This window comes from Lingula anatina, chromosome 1 (assembly GCF_051362555.1).
Source record: "Lingula anatina isolate TDL-2025a chromosome 1, LinAna3.0, whole genome shotgun sequence".
NCBI lineage: Eukaryota > Metazoa > Brachiopoda > Lingulata > Lingulida > Lingulidae > Lingula > Lingula anatina.
In genome coordinates, this window is record NC_141767.1 from 2,520,550 (window position 1) to 2,541,926 (window position 21,377).

The 21,377-nt window shown below is 34.6% G+C and overlaps 1 protein-coding gene and 1 long non-coding RNA gene across 16 annotated transcripts in view; one reads left to right on the top strand and one right to left on the bottom strand.

Annotated features, from left to right (window-relative positions):
- The window catches only part of LOC106176457 (uncharacterized), a 46,743-nt gene extending 33,369 nt beyond the window's left edge, over window positions 1-13,374 (top strand). For 5 of the 15 annotated variants that reach the window (XR_015332030.1, XR_015332031.1, XR_015332032.1 and 2 more), the window contains one exon: window positions 10,738-13,374. This is a non-coding gene — a long non-coding RNA (uncharacterized LOC106176457). The remainder of the gene's footprint in view (window positions 1-10,737) is intronic. The other 10 variants (XR_015332036.1, XR_015332038.1, XR_015332039.1 and 7 more) reach the window with 8 other exon arrangements.
- Window positions 13,375-13,670: 296 nt separating this feature from the next.
- LOC106163594 (choline/ethanolaminephosphotransferase 1) lies at window positions 13,671-21,071 on the bottom strand. The gene is made up of 8 exons (XM_087001647.1): window positions 20,710-21,071; window positions 19,137-19,284; window positions 18,201-18,342; window positions 17,643-17,727; window positions 17,281-17,415; window positions 16,927-17,085; window positions 16,540-16,665; window positions 13,671-15,936 (listed from the first exon to the last, which is right to left on the bottom strand). The coding sequence occupies exons 1-8, from the start codon at window positions 20,932-20,934 to the stop codon at window positions 15,760-15,762; spliced, it is 1,197 nt and encodes a 398-aa protein (XP_086857773.1). The 5' UTR covers window positions 20,935-21,071; the 3' UTR covers window positions 13,671-15,759.
- Between the last annotated feature and the right edge of the window lie 306 nt (window positions 21,072-21,377).

The window sequence follows — 21,377 nt, forward strand, 5'->3', positions numbered from 1 at the left end:
AAAATATATTTCTGTGTAGCAAAATGAAAAGCTTGCAGACTCAAGGGAGTGTTGATAAGACTGCTTAAAAAAATTATGACTTAAAGAAATATGTGCAGTATCTGTAAAATTTACAATTTTTCCCTTTGAAATAATCAAGTCATTACCTTATATAGAAGTGTATTTTGTCTGAATTTTCACAATTTTTGTCCTGAAAGTTTTAACAAGTCACATAGCATTTTAGCATAGACCGAGTTTCTCTTGCTCTACTGGGATTACGTAGGAGAATCCCCTGAGTGTCTAAAACTGCCAGAGCACCTGCAGACAGCTTTATGGAGAGAGAGAGATGAATTATATTATGTGTAATATCACTTGAAAGGGCATGAATCTTCCTTGACAGTGTTTGCTTTAACTATTTGTATGAATACACGAAAGACAGCTTTGGGAAACAATCATATGGTTGAATTATTTATTTTTGATGGAGATTATCACTATAATCAGTATTATACATTTTGCTTTCCCTGACAAGTTACAAAATGGCTATGAATTTATGGAAATGTAATTATGACTGATCGCTGCAGCAGAGCCACAAATTGCACAAAGAATCTTGACAAAATCGCCTACAAAATTGGAATATCTTGATATATATGTATCAAAACTATTTAGCTTTGCTGTCTTTGGCTGCAAATCAGTAATATATAAAAAAAACTGGACAAAACTAGTTTTCCCCAAAAGTTGTGTCTTAAAAGTAGATTAAGCCTGTTGTTCTGATGAAGAGATTTTGAGGTAATGTTGATTGGATAGTCTCTACCCAGAAGACATTAACAGAATCTATCACCAATTTATGTTATGTTGATTGCATAATCGTACATCCTATTTTACAAATGGACTCATAATTGTTACATCTATAGTATCTATAGTGAGCTGTAGTAAACAATTGATTGGTACTTACCACTGTGTCAGTGTCTATAAATACTATAGTGAAGAAACGAATTAATTGTGTAATGTTAGAACATTACTGGAGATTAGGAATATTGGTGACAAAGTTTTTAGTCAATGAGGTTTTGAATGTTTGATGATTACAAATGTCAGTTATCCAGAATCTGTTGGATTGGTTGTTAAAGACATCATAAAAGGCGGTTGGTAAATGACCTTGGACATCAGAACCATAGGCAGGGGGAGGGGGGATACCCTCTTGGTAGGAAAAAGTATGTTCTGAATCAAATTTTGATGTACTTCTGTGTCATTTATCAAGTTAGGGTCAGCTAAGTCCAATTTTTCAGAAAAATAACCCCATTAAAAATTGCTGGCTACCAGCCTGGACACTGAAATGACTATAGGATATCGTTCCCATTGAAACTGTTGGTTAACATAGATCGATCCAACTCCATGGTGGATAAAACTGTTATGATTGCATTCAGCAAAAGTCCCTGCCAATTGGATCAATCTACCCATAGACCAATTATTTTCTATGGGAATGACCCCTTAAGGTATTATGGTGCACCAGAGCCTATCTATATACGTAATACATTCATGCAGCAAAGATGGTGTTGATTGCATCATTTCACGTACACCTGCGGCATGTGAAGACGCAATCACCTACAAAGCAATATACTACTATTCTGACATGCAAACTCTAAATCAATTCAATCCCATTGGCAGTGGTGAAAAAGTGATGAGGCAAAATTTGACAATTGAAGAAAGAAAGAAAAAAGTCCCTTTAGATGGGTATTGTCATCACACTAAGTATGCTGTGCTGTGAACAGATAATATTTAGGAACACCAGGGGGTAATGACTTTATATAGAAGTATTACACTTATCTGGTCTATGTTATGTGGGAAACTTCAGACTTAGATTTGACTTTGAATTGCTTTACAGAGCCGAGAACATCACAGTACATTTATTTTGAAGACATAGCTTTGGTAGCACCTTAATTTAAACATTTGTAGAACAAAAGCCCTGAGAAGCAGATCTAGAGTGAAATATAACCATTGGCTGAGGGTTGGTGTGACCAGGGCTAAGAACCAATTTTACAAAGGAAAAATATATGAAAAAGAAGTAAACTTTAGCTGCTTTGCCCTGTTAAACTTAAATTTAAGAACCAAGATAAATTTTATCTACCTGCTCACTGTACACAGAGTTGCCGCAAGGTAGCGATCTTTTTTTATTCAGCCAACCTCAAATTTAATTGCAGAATTCAACTTTTATTTGTATAATGGTATTAAATTTATTCATATATGTTGATTTTTTGGACAAACTTATGAAAATGTATGCAACGATACGGGGATAAATTAAACTGAAAATAGAATGTCATAGATGAAAAAGCAATGAAGTTTATTGGTGTAAGTACAAATGTTTCTCTGTCAGTATGAAAGGGAGAAAAATGAGCAATTCCCATAAATATATCTTAAATATAATCATAAATTGTTGTATTTTAATGAATTTTATTAGATTATAAAAAGAAAGTATGATCAAGTGGCTATATATATGCATAGGTGTGATATGTAAAACAAGTGGTGGATTTAGGGTCCTGACCCCCCTTCAATTTCTGAAAAAAAAATCACAACAATGGGCACCTCTTGAAAATAGCTGAAACAAAGTTCTAAACCGTAGCAAATGGCACTTTTCGCCCTCTAGAATACCAAAAATTTTGGGGCTCCTTCATTGTCTCTGAACCCCATACCAAGGGAGGGGGGGGGAGGAGGGTTGACTTTGCATCCGCCCCTGATAACCATATGGTATAACAAAGACAGATTCCACTTCCATTTCTATTTAGGAAAGACAGCATACTAGACAGCAATGCTTGTACTACAGAATGCCTTCATCCTCTGAACAGTATCAATTCATTCAATTGATTGTGCTGTCTGATATCATGCTGGATGATATTTGGATATCAAATTAATCATCATGATAGGTTTGCATGTATAGGCTGTCTTTGATTTATATGTTAGCTGTGAGGAAGACTGAAAACAGCCCCACCATTTCATTTTTACTCTTGAAAGACATAATGTATGTATAGACCTAGGTTTTAAAAGATATGTGCATTTGACTTTAGCTTTGGTCAATTTATTCAGTGTTTAATTGTTATATAATTTTTTCCAGCTTGGGTGGTAAAAGAGAAGCCGCTACTGTAGTTTTATAAGAATATCATGTTGCTGGTCAGAAATTATCTATGCACAGAGTAATTAAGCCATTGTCACTTATTATAGATGTGGCACTGTGAAAAAATGGAACCTCGGGTCTTTTAAAGGGTACTCAAATCAAAGTATGTCTCGGAAGGTCTTTTATTATTGTAGTTGCATGATCACGAATTTTGACGCCCACTGATTGGTCGGGAGCAGTCATGTGCCTGTCAGTATCAGATCATATTGACCTCCTAACCAGTGAATATAGATTTGGAAGCAGAGAGTATATTTTTTTTTTTTCGAAAAGCACAAGCACTCGATTTCTATAGCACAATCTATTTAGCTCTTAATTATGTCCTTCATTGTAGGTCAATTATCCTAACTTTCGGTCAATAAATCCCCAAAATGACTTCACCCATAGTCAGTATTTGTATATTATGATGTTATATGCAAAACATTAACAAACTGTCATATTTTGTATATATTTTAAAAGATATATTTGACCTCACTAGAAGGGGATTAAGCCGCCTCGATCACCCCATCCTGATGGTCTATAGGGAACTTCCAATAGTCTCCACTTTCCTAGCTCCCTCCCTCTCTCTCTCTCTCTCTCTCTCAGAGGAGGGGGAGGGGGAAAATTTTATTGATGGATCTAGTGTCCATACCAGTTTTAATCAACAACAAACAAAGATGAATTTCTTGTAAGCAATCTTTCCTAGTGTAATAGAGTCAAGACAAGTTATATTGGTGACATTTGCTGGAAAATACAATACCAGTATATGCTGTCATTGTTGACTAACATCAAAGACTTCAAAAGTCATTATGCCACATCATTTGTGTGCTTGTCCAAAGAAATCAAGAGAGCATCAGGAAAAATAGATAACAGATGAAATTCAGAGCATTGACATAGATGTAATGCATCACTGTAGGGATGGTAAGCAACCATCCTGAAGAATCAGTGTCTTAATTCATTTCCAAGATTATTCGGAATATCATGTAATATGGGGTTGTCAGATTTTCACCGCAATGGGATTTTCCAAGAATTTTTGCTGGGTGTCAAGTAACTTATTGGGAAGTGTAAACAGAGACGGGCATTTTTTTGTGTGTGTATGCTTCTTGCACATTTACTTAACACATCTAGCTGTTAAATGTCAGATAAAGTCGGAATCCCTGAAGAATAGAGATTGATTTTTAGTATAAAATGTGCAGATGGATTATTCTGTTGTGAACCGGTACACAACTGTTTTACAGACCATTAAACCTTTATTATTCATGTGGCTTATAGTCTGTGTTCACTCACTGAAAATGGCATTGAAACAAATTAGGTTTTTGTAAAATCAACTGCTTTTTTTTTTTCTTGGCTATGTGAAATTGACTGAACGAAAGTTTGTTGTTTTGACAGGTGTATCCTTTTAAACCCTCTAAAAATGTTTTTGAAGATGGTGTTCCCCAAAGAGTTGGTTAATTGATTACATTTTACAGACTGAACCTATGTATACTTGTTTGTTTCTTTTTGTGTGTGAAAAACTCTGAGAAAGATTTTGTACCTTAATGTATTGACGAGGTACTGGTTAGATCCTTGAAGCAAGAGGGTCAGAAGGTTTACCACTCGGAGTGGTATACTGAACTGATACACTCTAGATAACAGTTCACTGTGAGAGATTGACAACCTAATTTGCTTGGCTAATAAGTAAAAGAGTCACTTTAAGTCCTTGACACAGCAAATTAATTAACCTAACAGCCAGAAGCGAACTTGTGGAGAAATTGTGAAAGGGAATAAAAACCCTGTAGTAAAATCTAAGGGGCTCTTATAATGAACCGTTACAGACAGTACTGTATTGGCCAACTACTGGTATACCACTGGAAAACTGTTTTAAATTGTCATTTCTTCCTGCTATTTTACTTGGGGTCAAGGCCGGTGGCCATTCTGTATGGGCTGGTTTACTACTTTCAGGAGAGTATGGTTTACATTGATGAGCACCCAATTTTTTCCAACGCAAGACGGTCAAAAATGGATCAACAAAGATAATTTGGAAGACTCTGGATCCTGACTTTCTTGTATTATACTACACATTTCAGTCATTCAGTTGTATTTTACATAATATAAACTATTTAAATCTTTTACTGGACCTATAGATTTATTTATTTATTTATTTATTTATTTATTTATTTATTTATTTTTGGTGAAGTAACTAAAGTGTGCATGTACATCATTACTATAACCTGTTGATGGTGACTTTATTTTTGGTCAGAAGATACTTGTAAAGGTATTATATATGTTAGCTTTCATCTTCACTGCATACCCTTTGATGGCTAGAGAGGCTGAATTTTGATTAACATGCTTTCCCATGAGACCAAAGCTTGAACATTTGCTGCTTGGACATCTTGATGTTCTTTCTTTTGTCTTCGTTTCTGTTATTATTATTTATTATTATTATTTTTTTATTTTTTTTTTTTACATGTAGCACAGCTGTTTTTTAGAGTGTCAGCGTTAAGTCCTTAAACCTCTTATTATCAGCCATATATTTATACCTGACACCTATCTTTAAAGAAGTGAGGAACATACATGTAGGTGAATGGATGTTGCGGCAGCCAGAAACTCCCTGTTTGCCACAGTGTAACTCAACCCATGGCAGTCAAACAACAAGACTTCATGCAGTAGCATGTTACAGTATTAGAATATACTATCAGTCCATCCATCAAGCTTTCCCACAGGTAACAGCCAACTTTAATGATGTAAAATCACCTTTGCTGGTGTTACAACAGCAGGCCGCCTTGCTCCCAGACGTCTCTGTCATGTACTGATAAGATAGTAGTTTACTATAGCTGAAGAGTACAGTGTACCTTTTTTTCATACTTTATGTATGTCTTATAGTAACACATACCCAGTATTTCCTGGCTATTTTTCTTCTTTTTTATTTTGGAAATCAGCATCCTTTGCAGACACTTACTCTGATTATCATCAGCTAAATCTACTTATACAAGAAGCTGTAGTTTTTGTACCCCCCCCCCACCCCCCCCACCCCAAATTTTTTTTTTTAACTGAAATGTTGTTTTGATGATATTCTATTTATTTGTCTTTATTAGATTGTTTCGCTATGAAATGTGGTGACATCTATAAGTTGTCTTGATTATATAATTGTTAGTTTTGATGCAAAAGCTAAGGATTAGAAAAATTCAATGCACTGCACCAAGGTTGATGTTATTGAAGATGAAAGATTTACGATATAAGAGAGCAAAAATTAAGAAAATAAAGAGAACTTTGAATCTGTAACAGTGAGGTTTTTCAGTTTTGCTCTAGCTGTCACAGTAAAAATCAAGTATGCCAGATTTCAAACTAAGTAGGTTTCCTGTAATATTTGAACTATATTATGACTAAGTAAACTAGTTTCATGTTTATTTTAGCTGGTTTAGAAATAATAAATTTTAAGACTTTATTTAAAGAGGGGTAAACGTATAAAGCACCACCTTATCTTCCACAAGGTCTTCCGTTACCAGTTGTTCAGATTGGGTTTGAAACTACAACCTACTGCACCGAAGGCAAGCACTCTACCATTTGGTCCGTCACTTAATTAATATTAAAAAAATTTGTAAAGGGATTTGAAATTGTTAGAATGTTATTTTCTGTGACACATTTTTTTTGTGGAGAGTAATTATAATTTATTGTAATTATGATATTTTATGTTACAATGAACAGTGACATTGTCACATTGTTCTATGTGTAAGAGAACCAAGTTGTTTTGATTAAAAACATGTTTGTTATGATGAATCCAGGTTAAAAAAATGAGTACAAAAATGAAGTCCTATGTGTAAGAGCTAACAAAGATAAAAGTGGAATGAGTGACAGAAATAGAAAAAGAGGTCTAAAGAAGCCCTTGGCGAAAAAAGAGATCACTGCATGTAACATGGTGTAATTTTGTAAAGCCTGAAGTTTTTGCAGCACTTCATTGTCCACTAATCACTGTCAAAAGTAAAAAAGAAGCTCTGACTTTATTTGAACACATTTAGCAGTATACTTACAAGAACCTTTGTGATGAGAAACTAACTACGGTAAAGTGCCATGAATTTCGAACGGCTCTTGAATTTCGAACGATCTTAAAATCGGCCGTCCGTAATAAAATTAATAAAATGTAAAATGCAAGTATATGCCTCCTGAGGAGAACTCTGCAGTTTAGCAACTCCTGTTACAATTATGAGTCAGTTAAATACATGTAGGAGTAATTGGAGAGTCCATAATTGAGTTTTAACAGTAAATGGACAGGAAATTGTGATTACTCGGTTTAGAATATTAGTCACATTTGTAATGAAGACAATTACTCAAATTCAACATCTTAAAAAAGAAACTTAATGAGGAGGGGGGGGGACATCGGTCATTATTCTAAAATTGTGGTAACTTAGAATCTCATTACAAGAGAGGCTCTGCCTCAGTGAAGGTAATTACAACAATTAATATGTTCTCATTAGAAGAAAGGCTCTCCCTCAGTGAAGGTAATTACAACAATTAATATGTTCTCATTAGAAGAAAGGCTCTCCCTCAGTGAAGGTAATTACAACAATTAATATGTTCTCATTAGAAGAAAGGCTCTCCCTCAGTGAAGGTAATTACAACAATTAATATGTTCTCATTAGAAGAAAGGCTCTTCCTCAGTGAAGGTAATTACAACAATTAATATGGTTGTTTAGACTACTGGACAAGTTTTAATGAAATGCCATATCATAGAGCAAAGTGCAGGTTAAGTAATAGATAGACCCCCAAGTCAGCGAGGGTTATGTGGCAAACATGAGTGCATAGCACGTGTGGATGTCACATAACCCTCGCTGACGAGAGGTCTATCTTATTTAGACCACGGGTCCATTAGCGGGTTATAACGCATTCATGCGAGACATTCGGTTATGCAAGTTACACCACATTTGAGTCTTTTGTTCTTCACTTCCACCGTGGTCTAAAGGGTTGTGTTTAAAATATGGATTTTAGCCTTTATTATGGTTGAAGTACCAAACCTTGATGAAAAAAATGTAAAGAGTTTGTCAAAGGAATTCAGCATCATGAAAACACTGGACAATAATAAATTTTTATTTTTCATTTATTATTCAAGAATTTTTATCTATCCAGGGGAAATGCATATTTCAGTTTATACATACGAGAACCTGGGTTTTTATTTTTGTTATTGATTAATTAAATATATCACAGGATACCAAGAGAGTTTATCTATAAATAAGTTTGAAATAAATGATAATCTTTCAAAATTATCATATGAATTATCATTCATGTTTCTGGCTAAATCTTAAAACGAATTTGGCTTACTGGAAATGATGTAGAAGAAGCTTAAGTAAGATTTTGAGTCATGAAGTCATTCAAGGATAAGTGGATATTGTAGTCTTTTTATCTGTTGAATTGGATTTTCCCCAAATGTCAAGGCCTTGTAGCCAACCCTGATCAAACATATACTCTGAGAAAGATCTAGAACTCCATCTTTTTTTACTAACAGACAACATTAACAACCCATTTGTCTGATTTAATCAGAGTCCAGAAAAAAGATCAATTAATACATACATTGTACGTCATTTTTTTGTGAACGAAAATGTTATTTCAACCATTACCAAAATAAGTAGCCATGACATGAAGCAATTATGAAATTATTTGCATGATTCATGTATGAGCAGTCTTATTGGATGATGTTAGAATTCACTGTAACAGTTACTAATGCATTAAGAAAAGAGATTGATACTCTTCTGAAACATTATGGACAGGTTAGAAATCAGATATATGGAATAAAGAATTTTTTTTCATGAAAGTTTGACTTTATTTGCAACTAATTCCAAAAGAAAATTATTTAGATATGGTGAAAGGTTAAAGAGAAATGCCATGCATGCAACATATTCTCTGTATTCCACAGCCATTGAATGTTACTGAAGACGTTTAACAAAAAGTTTCAGTGTAGCTCAAGCAAAATTTACACGCGATTTGACATTTTGACATTTTTAAACTAACTTTAAGTTTAGCCCTTTTTCATGGTGTGTACCATTTTGTTGCCTTGTTTTTACCTCAGAAACATGCTTTGATGAAAGACACGTGGCATTTCTTACCAGTATCCTGCATTTAAAGATGTAAACAATTTTTTTAACCACGTTTAGAACTTTTCCTGTTGCTGGTTCTTTTTTAAGAAGGCAAAACATGTTCAACGTAAGGCACCTAACAATAACTGACTGTGTCTTCTCTTTTGTAAAATTGTTAAAATGGATTTGGACCATAAAACACATGAAACCAAAACAAACAGTTGAAAAAGGCATGCTGTGGAGGTGTCCATTTCACTGGCACAGAGCTGGAGACACAATAGAACTGATCAGAAACAACCACAGCATTTATTATAAAGCCTCATGTATCCTCATTTTGGGGGCAAGTTGAGCCCCTTTTGCATCCAGTATTAGAGCGCATTCAGAGCAAGTTGATCTGCGGACTAAATATCACTGATCCACATAAAAGTGATGCTGCTAATTTCCTGATGGTCTCCTTGTCTCCATATGCTCCGTCGCTGCAAAAACCTACGAATTAAAACTTTAATCCGTTTAATGGCACATGTGGAGGTGGGGAGACCATCAGGAGATTAGGGCAGCATTTTTTTAGTGGGGTCAGCCATATTTAATCGATGGATCAGTTAGTTGTTTTGAATACACTCTTACACTTAACTGGACCAGTCCATGTTAGCATGCTGTACTCGGAAGCAAGAGGTTCCAGGTCCAATCCCCAGTATAGAGCCCTTTTCAAAAAAAAAAAAAAAAAAAAGAAAGAAAGAAAACTGAACCTGTTTGAGACATCCTGATATGTTAAAACACTACAGGGGGTTTTACTCACTTAGACCCCATTCCCAGAGATTAGATCAATCCAACTAGATCGACCTAACTCCCTGGGGGTTCAGGCTAAATAGCTGTCAGTCAAGTGGGCACAAAAGTTAATTACCCCCTTACAGCTTGTAGTAGGCGGATTATCTGACAGTAATCTAGTGAGACTCCCCACAGGAATAGATCGATCTAAAACCTATGGGAATGCGCCCTTACACACGTTTGCTTCCCCAGGTGTTTAGCCACACATACATTTATCACTGGGCATCTTTAATAGAAGGCTGAAGTTTTATTAAAACTACATCAATGAGTCAATCATGTGATAAAGATCTTTTCATAAAGGGTGGAGACATGATGACCCATTGGTAAATTTTTTTCAAATTTATTTTCTTAGAAACAGTTTATTTTATTATCATTACTACACAAAACACAATTAAAACCTATTTCATCATAAATTTGAACATTTTCTTTTTTACAGTTTAGTATATTTATAATTTATTTGCTTTTTTGTTCAGAAAATGCCTACATAACATATTATCAGTCTAACTTCATACACCAACAAGTGGTACCCTATGATCATCTGGAAATGTCTTTTTATTGTGATTGATATCTTTTTGTTTTCACACCATAGTTGGGACAGCATAATTAAATTTAACGCCAAATGAAAGCAATGTATCTATGATCTCATGTTTTAATTTTCTGTGTAACTTTGCCATAACACGGGAAGCATCTGATGCCTACATATGCTATGCCTGGATCTGATGATGATGATACTTGTTTTATTTTTCCTAGGCACTGGATGCATCGGTGGATTCACTTATCTGGCAGCTTAACCTGCTCTAAGTATGTTCAATCACCAGGATGATGCAATGATAAACAATTTATTCTTGAAAATCACCACAGACAGTTCAGCGTGAGTGCATTTCATTATCCAATAATGTCTGTGTCAGATTGATAAAGCACTGACAGAGAGATGTCGAGCCTTTAGTTTGTTTTTGCATCGTGATATGGCTGTCGGAGATCTTGAAGTAGCCAGATTTTTGGTGCAAAATCTATCTTTGCCTTCAGAGTCCTGGATGTGGCCTCCATTCTATATTTGTGTGCATTTACCAGCTTCAGGTCACCTTCTGTTTAGATGAACCTAAGTATAGAAACACTGAGTGGAAGTGAATGAAAGCAAACCCTTTTAACTTGTGCGTTTGCTGAAGGATATTATTTAAACCTAGTAGTTTTTTAAATTTTTTTTTCTCTGTACATGCACCACACGTGTGTGAGGGTTCGTTCCCAATGCAAGTATTGCTCTATGTACATCCATTCAACTCCCCAGGGTGCTGAATGCAATCAGATTAACAGATTAACGTCTCTTCCTGGCATTGAGTAGAATACAAAAAAAAAAAAAAAAAAAAAAAGCGAAACAATAGGAGGCATGATAATCTGTTCATCTGATTGCATTCAACAAGTCCCCATGGCATTGAATCGATCTATGTGGAATGATAATTTCATTGCGAATGAGCCCTTAGTAACCACTGTGGCTAGTGTGTATGGGCCCCTGTGTACCCCTGATCCCACCCACTGAGTCCTGTGTTCTAAGTTAAAGAGGGCAAGATGCTGGATACCATTTTTGTTGTTTTATCTTTTTTTTTTCTGTGACTGTTTTTGTCCTTAACACGTCTGCACAAAATTTCAGACAAAACAAATACCATATTGTGAAAAAACTAATTTGTTGGAATAAGAATACAATAGAATTACATTTACTTTAGAACAATGTTTAAGATAAACTTAGTGGCAGTGTGTAACAGTATGAGGTACTTTCTGCTGATCTAATTATCTAAAAAACAAAATATGAACTCCCAGGTGCTGAGTGCCTTTATGATGCAGTCTACGCACTTCATTAGATTTACTTTACACTTATATATTATTATTTTAATACTTTGTCACTCTGAAAATATTTGAATTTATTATTTGGTCACAGATTCTTACAAAAGATAAATTTTATCAGTAAAGACTAAACATTATGACAGGGGCATATCCAGTGATATTTTCTTCCAAATTATCTTTGCTGATCCATCCTCCTTTTTTGACCGTCTTCCAATAGAAAAAATTAGATACACATCAATGTAAAGTTGAAAATCTAACCATCTTCTGGAAGACCCAGAAAATGGCCATTACTCTGTAATGTGTGTTTTACAAAACAAATAGTAGGGGCAGAAGAAAATGATTGCATCTCAAAATGTGTTTGGATGAGATCATTGTGGTAGTTGAGATGTGATACCACAGCAGCAATCCAGAACATCTGCCCTGTGCTGGACCTTTTTTTTTTTTTTCATTTCAAAAGTAAAAGCACATTCATCACTATCTGGGCTTTAACTAGAACCTTTAATAATAATTACAATTAATATAGATATAAGTTGGTGTGATGCTGTATAATTACAGATTATATGTTGAAGATGGGCAGTGTTCAAGTGAGCCAGATGTGTACATCAACCAAAGAGGCCATAACCACTTTGCTTAGCAAAGTGAGTCTCTCCCAAGGTGCTGAGAACTTATGAATTTTAAAAGCTTCAAAAACTATATACTAATATTCTAAAAATTACTTTTAATACCTTTTTTCTCCCATAAAATAGCGCTATTGCAGCTTAAAGCACCCCTTCATTAATAGAAGATCAAGGCATATAAAAGACTTTGTGAAAATCAAAACATTTCAGCTTGATGCTTCTTACAAGATGACAGTGAATGTAATGTTTGATTATTTCAGATTGTGTTCCTGATATGAGCAGTTGCAAATGTAGCCAGAAGTAAGATAAATACTGACAACCTACACCATGTAGTCAAAGTTGGCGGATTGATTTCCCCCCCCCCCCCCCCCCCGGTAGGATAACATGGGTGGTTTAAAGCCATGAAAGAAGTTGGATAGAATTCTTCAACTTTACCTTGACAGGCATCTTAATTTTTCTGTTGGAAGACGGTCAAAATTGGAGGATGGATCAACGAAGATAATTTGGAAGACTGTCAAAAAATATCTCTGGATCTGCCTCTGGACAAGTACATGTCCACAGATCACAATAGTACCAAGTCTCGGTTATTTCATTTATATATTTTTCACATTATTAAGCATATGATATCAGAAGTCACCACTGTCACCAGCAGATCGAGGATATCAAGCAGGACTTAAGCATGCTCCTGAAGAATATAGTGTATGATGGAGCATTTTCCATTTTTCTGTGATTAAGTTTTATTAATATTTTATTATTTAGCTGTACAAGTAAAATCTGGTAAACAGATGAGAGGGTGATAACTGAACTATGTTGAAAGAGAAGTAATGTAAAATTGCGGTCAAGAAGCAAGCATCATATATATTATAGATACCTATAAATGTCCATTTTGTTCTTAATTCTGACTTATGGATAAATAAAACATGTTTAACTTCCATTTTCTTTTCATTTGGAGCTGAATTTTAGCTGGGCCAAAACGGTGACAGGACAAGGTCATTATGGAAGTCCTGAATTAGGGTCAAGCACATTAGCACTGTATAACAGACCATTTTCAAAATAAATGGCTTAAAGGAATCTAAAATGTCTCTACTACTTACCACATTTGAAAGTCTAAATTACCCTGTAGTAATTTATGTACCAGTTATTGGAGAGTTGAAATTAATCTTAAGGCAAAATGGAGTTTCAAACAAGCGCAAAACCATGCTTAATAATAAGAAAACTTTGAGACAGGCAGATTTGTACATAAATATTGGGTTATATTTTATTTTGGAATTCTCAACACAGCCTTTTTACATAAAATAATGTAATATTTTATTGATATGAATTTTAATCTTCTAAAATATTGAAAATCTAGAAAGGCAGTCTCATTCTCTATTTTAGTTGTCACAAAAACACTTGTTTATGTCAGACTTGATTACAATCTCCCTTAGTAATTTATCAGTTCACCTAGCTCTGTGTGCTGAAAAGAATAATAAGGATACAACAAACCTTGAATTTCTTGAAAATTTCTTGAAATACAGCTTAGACGTTCAACAAATCAAAAAGTGACAAACATGATCATGTGGAAAAATGTTCTTCTTCAGTACACAACAATTCCTTCAAAAAAGTTTCAAGGCATTACACTGTCTGACCAGGTTATAAACTGATTTCTGTCACTAAAAATGAGGGATACTAAAAGAGATCAAACCTGGCTTCTTTCTATATGAATTTGGATTATTCTGTAGCTTATTCAACAACATGATACTGCAAGTGAACATAGGCAAATAAGACTTGTGCTAAAGTGAACTTGTGCTTTTTTTTTGTTAGCAAAGCAGCTATACATGTCTAAATGTCATCAGATTAAACTTGGATTTCATAACCTAATTATACTTTGTAATTTCTTGACACTACTGTGAACACGTAGTGTCAGTGAACAAGTAAAAGCTGAGCAGAAAAGCATCCGTGAATATTTTACACATAAAAATAAATTTAAAGCAAACATTTAGCACTGAAAATAACCCAATAAACAATTTTATGTCTAAAGTGAACTCATATTTTTATAAGCCACCAGAACACATTAATATACTGGAAGAGTGAATGTTCCAACTCATCCAGTAGTGCAGCAATAAGGTTTACAACTTTTCTTCTGAAAAATAATATATCCTTTTCAAGTGCATTGAAAATTCCTTTCAGTAACTCATCTGGACAATGCTGCCTACATCTGGACAATGCTGCCTACTCTACGCACCTTTACATCTTGCTATCTGCAAGGATGGGAATGAAAACCATAGGCGAAAAACCTATGTCAGTACTTGAGCTACCACAGACTGCATTGTTTGTATGGTGACTATATGATAGCCATATCACACACATGGAAAATCAAAAGGTACTACCAGTATCTTTACAAAATGCACTCTTGTTCCCTTAACAATCCTTCTCGTAGGTAAATAAAAATGATTCTAATTAACATATGGCAACATAAAATCATTGCATTTGGAAAACAGAGAAGATACACAAAGAGACAGTAACAATGTGAAGCATGCACAAGGCTATAAAACCATTGTAGTTTCCTACAATTGCTATATATGGCATTAAACAAAATAAGCATATGGCAAGCTATGATGATATACAATTTATCTTTAACCTATTCTAATCTTAGACTGATATAAAATTACTATATTCAGGCATTTTCAAATTTGATACTGTTGGAAGGCTGATCTGTATTCTGTGTTCCATTTTTATTATAGACATACTGTAGTCTAGGAACACATAATGGAGGTAACTATGCAGTAAAACCAAGAGGACCAATGACTTTTTGGTCCTGAGAATTTTTTCTTTGGAGAAAATACCCTGATGACATGCGTAATGCAAAACTAGATGTAATTCTCACTATACTTTTGTGCACTACCTTTAAAATGATTTTCCTGAATTTTTGTAGACAAGAAAGGAACCTATGTAGAGCAAATTACGTTCTGAAAAATGTGAACTTGAAAAAAATATATTTTGCAGTACAACACTGACAATAAATACAACATTCACACCCCTACCAATACTTTCCACAAAACAATCAAGCAAAATTGAGTTCAAATTCTTACCCATGCTTTCCATTGAAATACCGAACTCTTTTCCAGTGAAAGCAAGTAATACTAACTGTGAATTACACCCATTTCTTGATTCAGCAGCCTCTACGTTAAAGATGAGAAATGAACACTTTGTAATAATATCAATTTGATCTTGTGTACTGCACTTTTTCAAAAATTAAAAAAAAAACTAACTTTTCTTATCCACAAACAATCTATGAAAACCTGATCTGTGTAAACAATTCCTTCTTTTCAACAGGCAGTTAGTTAACTTTCTTCTTTCTTCCTTGACTTCTTGTTACTGGCCTGGATGAGAGAGTCCCTCTGCCATTTTTCTCTTTTTCAAGGGATGTGATTTTAAAACAGTATATATCCATGTAGTCACAGATTTGTACGCAGACGAACACAGAGTAACGACAAAGATCGACCAGGGTCCACAACTGCAAGAGAAACATAGCATTGAAAGGAGTCAAAAAAGCACAGAGAGAAAGATTGACAACTAATGGACAGTTTTTTATTAATATAACATTACAACACAGATCATCTTTCTCCAGGTGAGTGTCCATAATTTTAGACTATGGGTATGAATCGCATTGCACATAAATTTTAATAAAAGATTAGAACATTACCTTAACTATTAGAAATTTACATAATCATTGGCCCAGTTGGACATTTTTTACTTTAAAGGGATAATAACTCTTCGTATGAGATCTATATTTCACAATATAAACCTTGTGAATAACTCATAGAAATATAATATATTCTGTTTTACCACAAAAACAGCAGTTATAGCTATTATTCTGATATCTGAGCTTGTCTTTAGACCACGTGACCTCCATTGATGGCTATACTCTGTTAAAATCTCTTAAGAGATTTTAACAAAAAACCAAACTTTTTAGAAAAAATCCAGGGACCAACTTTGAATGTAAAAATGGATTCATTAACCATTAGAAAGTATGGGAAAATTGTTGTTTACTCCAGGAAAATTCATTTTTTGGCCGAAACGAAGAGTTATTATTGCTTTAACTTCCCCAAATACTTACTAAGCAGAGCCATAGGACAAGATATTCATCTAAAATAGTATTGAAATATTGGTTGAGAAATAGCATTCCTGGGCCAATCATACTGGAATCCAGCATTGACATTGCACTTTTGGTCATATGAGCAACCTAGAAAGAAAAAGACAGCAAAGCTATCAAATGTACAGTGAAGTCCAATGTCAGTAAAAGAACTTTCTACATCAAAAAAAGTATCAGATGGAATATGGACTAATACTCTATCCTACCAAAAACTACAGACAAAATTAAGATCTATCAACCTGTTTACTAGCTTTCTCTTGCCAGCATTAGAAAATTTTTGGAATTTTGCTATGTTAAAGCCTAAATCTGGTTGTTTACCTATTAAACTGAAATTTTAAGCAATTCACTTACCACTAGCTTATTGGTCACCTTAGCGCCAGCTAACCCAAAGGCTATGATATATAGACATGGATGATTTTCAAATATATGTGTTGCTGATTTCTTGTAAATAGTATAGGCCATAACGAGGATTGTGCCAATAGGAATTACAGGTGATAAAACACTGGTCCCCTAAAAATTTAGAAGATTAATTAACAACAATAAAAACTTTTAAATAAGGCTTTTAATTCTATTATCTTATATGTAAGTCAATCCTTCATTGATATCAGTTTTAAAAAATTTTCTAGAGATTAAAATTTATTTATATATATATATTTTTTTTTTTTTTTTTTTTTTACAAACTATAACCACTGCCACTTCATTTACAGCAATTGTGGAACCATTTTTTCCTGCACCTCCTTCTAAAAGGATTATAGAAAAGCTTTCACTCATACTCAAGGTGGTCACTGCTATACTGCTTATGATCATAAGGTGTTTTAGTTCATAGCCAATTAATGGAACCTGAAAATAAAGAGCATAAAGAAATATTTTGTGATAACACACGAAAATAATTATGAATAAGACATCTAATCAACCTTATAAACATAAACTGCAATAAAAGGGACACAACTTCTACAACACAGCTCTCTGAACAACTTCTTGTTCCAATCCAAAATGTATTAATCAATGACTATTTACTTTGTAATTCACATTTAGTGGCACATTAATAAAGTAACACAGTCCCATACCTGAAATGCCCAGATATCATGGCCTACCACAGAGGTGGTGATATACACTGCAATCATGACAATCTGTGCCTCGGTGACATCAATTCTAGGTAGAAAAATAAAGAAATGGACATTTATTTACTTGCATCATTTCACCATGATGTTGCATTTCATGTAAATATCAAAGTTGAGTCAGTGAGTCAGTGAAGACTGAAGTTGGATTGAGACTGCAGTAAACTGGACAAAATACATTTGCCATCATTTAGTGTTTTCCTCTACATATTTTCCACCAAAAATTAACACTATATAAGGAATTGCAAGTCATCTTCATTTTTTTTTTTTTTTTTACTAAAACAGTTGGAATAAATAGTTAAAAGTTTTTTTAAAGGATAAAATGTGTAATAGAAAGGAAAAACACCAAGGAACAGTCAATATATAGATAAACATCCAAGCATTCAGCACACTACATATGAAAAATTTCTAGCTTTTTTATTCATATGTAATTCAAACAATTTTCAAGCTCATAGTTTTGACAAATTTTTATACAAACAAGTCAAACACAAATGTCACCAGAATTACCTTCCAAACCTCATTGTTCCTGTCACATAAGTCTGCCAGTGAGCAGCATAGAAGAAGAATGTAGCTGCAAAACACTGTAGAAACAACCAGTCTGGATTTGTCCCTGTTTGCATAGTCAAAGCTGTGGCCAGCATAACAAATACTGAAATCAACAGGATAACACATGTTAATTAATAGCAAAAACTCCAAGTCAGAATTTTCAGTACAGTAGGATGTCATCACTAAGAGTGCACTGTATGGAGCAGAAATTTCAATGTTCTCTCTCATGTGTCTACCTTAATTTAATGTAAGTGCATAAAGAAATCATCCTTGAATCAGGCCTGCAGCACTGCTTGATGTCATATGAGCCTAGAAAATGTATGAGAATCTGTGTGAGGCGGTATTAACGTTTTTTGTGATAAGGGTGAAAATGTGCCAGGAATGTTATCTCAGAAAGCAAAACAAAAGTAACACATAAAATATGGTGAAAACATAATGGTGTGCAAAATACTGTAATTCTATAGAACTAATGAGAAAGCAACCATCAATATATCCATCCACATATTCTGCCAGCTTTTATTCATTGTTCCATCACACTTGCTGGTCTACCACGATTTCTGGTCCATTCCCCCACCAGATAAATCCCCCCAAAATCTCACTTCATGCCAAGTTGCAAGACAGTCTCAGATGACTCCCATACAGGACACTTGCATCCTAAAATCATTTTCTCGTATTTGTTGCAATTCATATTCAATTCTACACTGGGGTGGCACTAGAAATTTTTTCATTTAGCCAAATTACTACTTTTTCGTCATTTTTTTCTCCAGATGGTTTAAATTTGACTAAAATAAATCAAATCAACCCTATTTTGTTTAGCCAATTTGTCAGTTTTAGCATTAGGCTAAATTGACGAGTGTCAGCACTACCCTACCTACACAATCTTAAGTACACATATACCTGTAGATATGGAGTCGCACCCATGGTCAAAAAGCTCTCCAAGAGGGGAACTGCTGTTGGTCCTTCTAGCTTGCTTGCCATCTATGGCGTCCAGGGACTGATAGATGAACAAACCTAAAGCACACAATAACAGGGCACCTGCTGGGATCTGAAACAAATAGTTTAATTTCAATTAGTGGTCTTTAACTGGCTATGTGGCTACTAGTAAGGGCCAAACTCCCAGGAATTTTTTTTTCATTTAAATATTTTTTGATAAAATCTACAACAAACTTTTAAAAATTTCAGTGTATGTTTGCCTGCTTGTGTGTGTGAGTATGCACTTGTGTGGAAATCTTTCAATATATTACAAATTATACTTTGAATTCTCATTTAACATAATAACAATTCTTGAAAAATAGATTTCCAGAGTTCATTTAAAAAAGGTGTCAATTGTGATTCATAATTTTCCTACACACAATACACTCAATCAAATTCCATTGAAATTCATGGTTTTCATCCAGAAATAGAATGCTTCTAATTACTGAGCCAGGGTATGTAATTGGATTCATGACATAATACCCTTTTACACCAGCAGGTGATAAGTCTAATAAGGCAGCTGTTGAATATCCTGCCTAAAGTCTGATAATATAGCATGCTGTACTGCCAACAGTACAAGGAGCGTACTCAATATTCTTATGTCTACCTTTTTTTTTCTTTTTCTCTATTTATTCCTGAGTGAATCATAGAGGATAATTGTAAGGGATTCATTCAAGTTATGAAGATTTTTGATATTTATACAAAATTTTGGTATGTCTTAACTTTCAATTTTTTTCTTTTTCTTTCTTTTTTTTTTTTTTTTTTGGGGGGGGGGGGAGGGGGGGGTCCACTGCTTTTAAAAAAAAAACTACACAAAAGGACAAAGAGCTTTTGTTTTGAGAGTGGCAAGATGACACACATTTGGTTCAAATCTATTACAAGGTCATAGTACAGTTTAAAAACACAGAATGAACAAAACAAATGTATGTTTTCATATTTTGCTTTCTGTATTTCCCAAGTTATCTAAATGGCACATGAGCAGATGTTTTTTCCCTACCGTATCCCATGATAACTGCGTCTTGTCTCAATATGTGAAAAAGAAACTGCTGTTAAGAGATAACTACGGTATACATAATAACTGTAATACACACCAAGTTCTAGGGCGGGTTTAGCTGAACCACAAATCGAAACTTTCCCAGCAGTCATACCGAAAGTAAACATCAAGAAAACCTCAGTATGGAGATACCCCCCCCAATGTAACACTGAAATCCATTAAAAAATTAGTGAGACAATACAATTAACCGAATCCAAAAAAAATGTTCATAAAACAACTGGTATATCACATTATGGTGTTTAGTTTTTCGGTTTTAGAGAACACATTTACTTCACATATCAAAGCACAATACACTGTATTAGGTATATGTATCACGACTATGACCCAGTCAGTCGAGAATGCAAAATGAACTTTGGACTATTGCTTTGCTTCCAAATTCTGCTGTAACTTTCGTTCTAACAAAACTTTTGCTATAATATTTCTAAATGCTAATATGGTACTTGCCGCATGTTTAGCATCCGGACTATAATACACCAAGACGAGAGACGTTGCGACGTTAATTATCAAACCGACCAAAGTGATGGCGTTCGGGGAAACCCAGAGGGGCACCTGTTCGACAAGCCATCGCCAGAATTTTTGCATGACCACTTCTGATATGGAGGAGCCCTGGGCGCTGTACTTGTGCTCGTTGAGCACTTCAAGTTGCTCTTCTGTCAGCACTTCGGTCATATTGACGCCCCAATCAAAGTCACAAGTCACAGGTTTATATTCATCCAACCTGCAGCAGCGAGGACAGAGATATCCGTGTTTGTACCAGCTGATAATAACAAAGATGGCGCCCGATCACGTGGCAAGCCTTTGACCCTTTAAAATAAGACAGTCCAAAGTATTTTACGGCCGGGTGCGAAAACAATACCTTTCATACTGGGTAACAATGATGGTGCACAATAAAAATACATGTCTTTGTAAATGAAAGTAAGTTTTCTAAAGGAACTTTCGTCTTTGAGACTCAAACCTTGGTTTTCTCACCTGTCACAATTAGTAAGGTGAGCGCACCGGCCGGCTGAATACCTGGCGAGGTCAACCAGGCCGAAAATAGAAAGTAAACAACGCGCTGACAGGACACTGCACTGGGCAAGGCCAATGGCATTCCAAAGTAACGACTTTATTCA

Coding starts and splice junctions, on each gene's coding strand:
- LOC106163594 (XM_087001647.1), bottom strand. CDS start 20,934: ATGACCGAAGTGCTGACAGAAGAGCAACTTGAAGTGCTCAACGAGCAC. Junction 19,285..20,709: donor GTCCGGATGCTAAACATGCG/GCAAGTACCATA, acceptor TATTTGTTTCAG/ATCCCAGCAGGTGCCCTGTT. Junction 17,416..17,642: donor ATGATATCTGGGCATTTCAG/GTATGGGACTGT, acceptor CTTTATTTTCAG/GTTCCATTAATTGGCTATGA.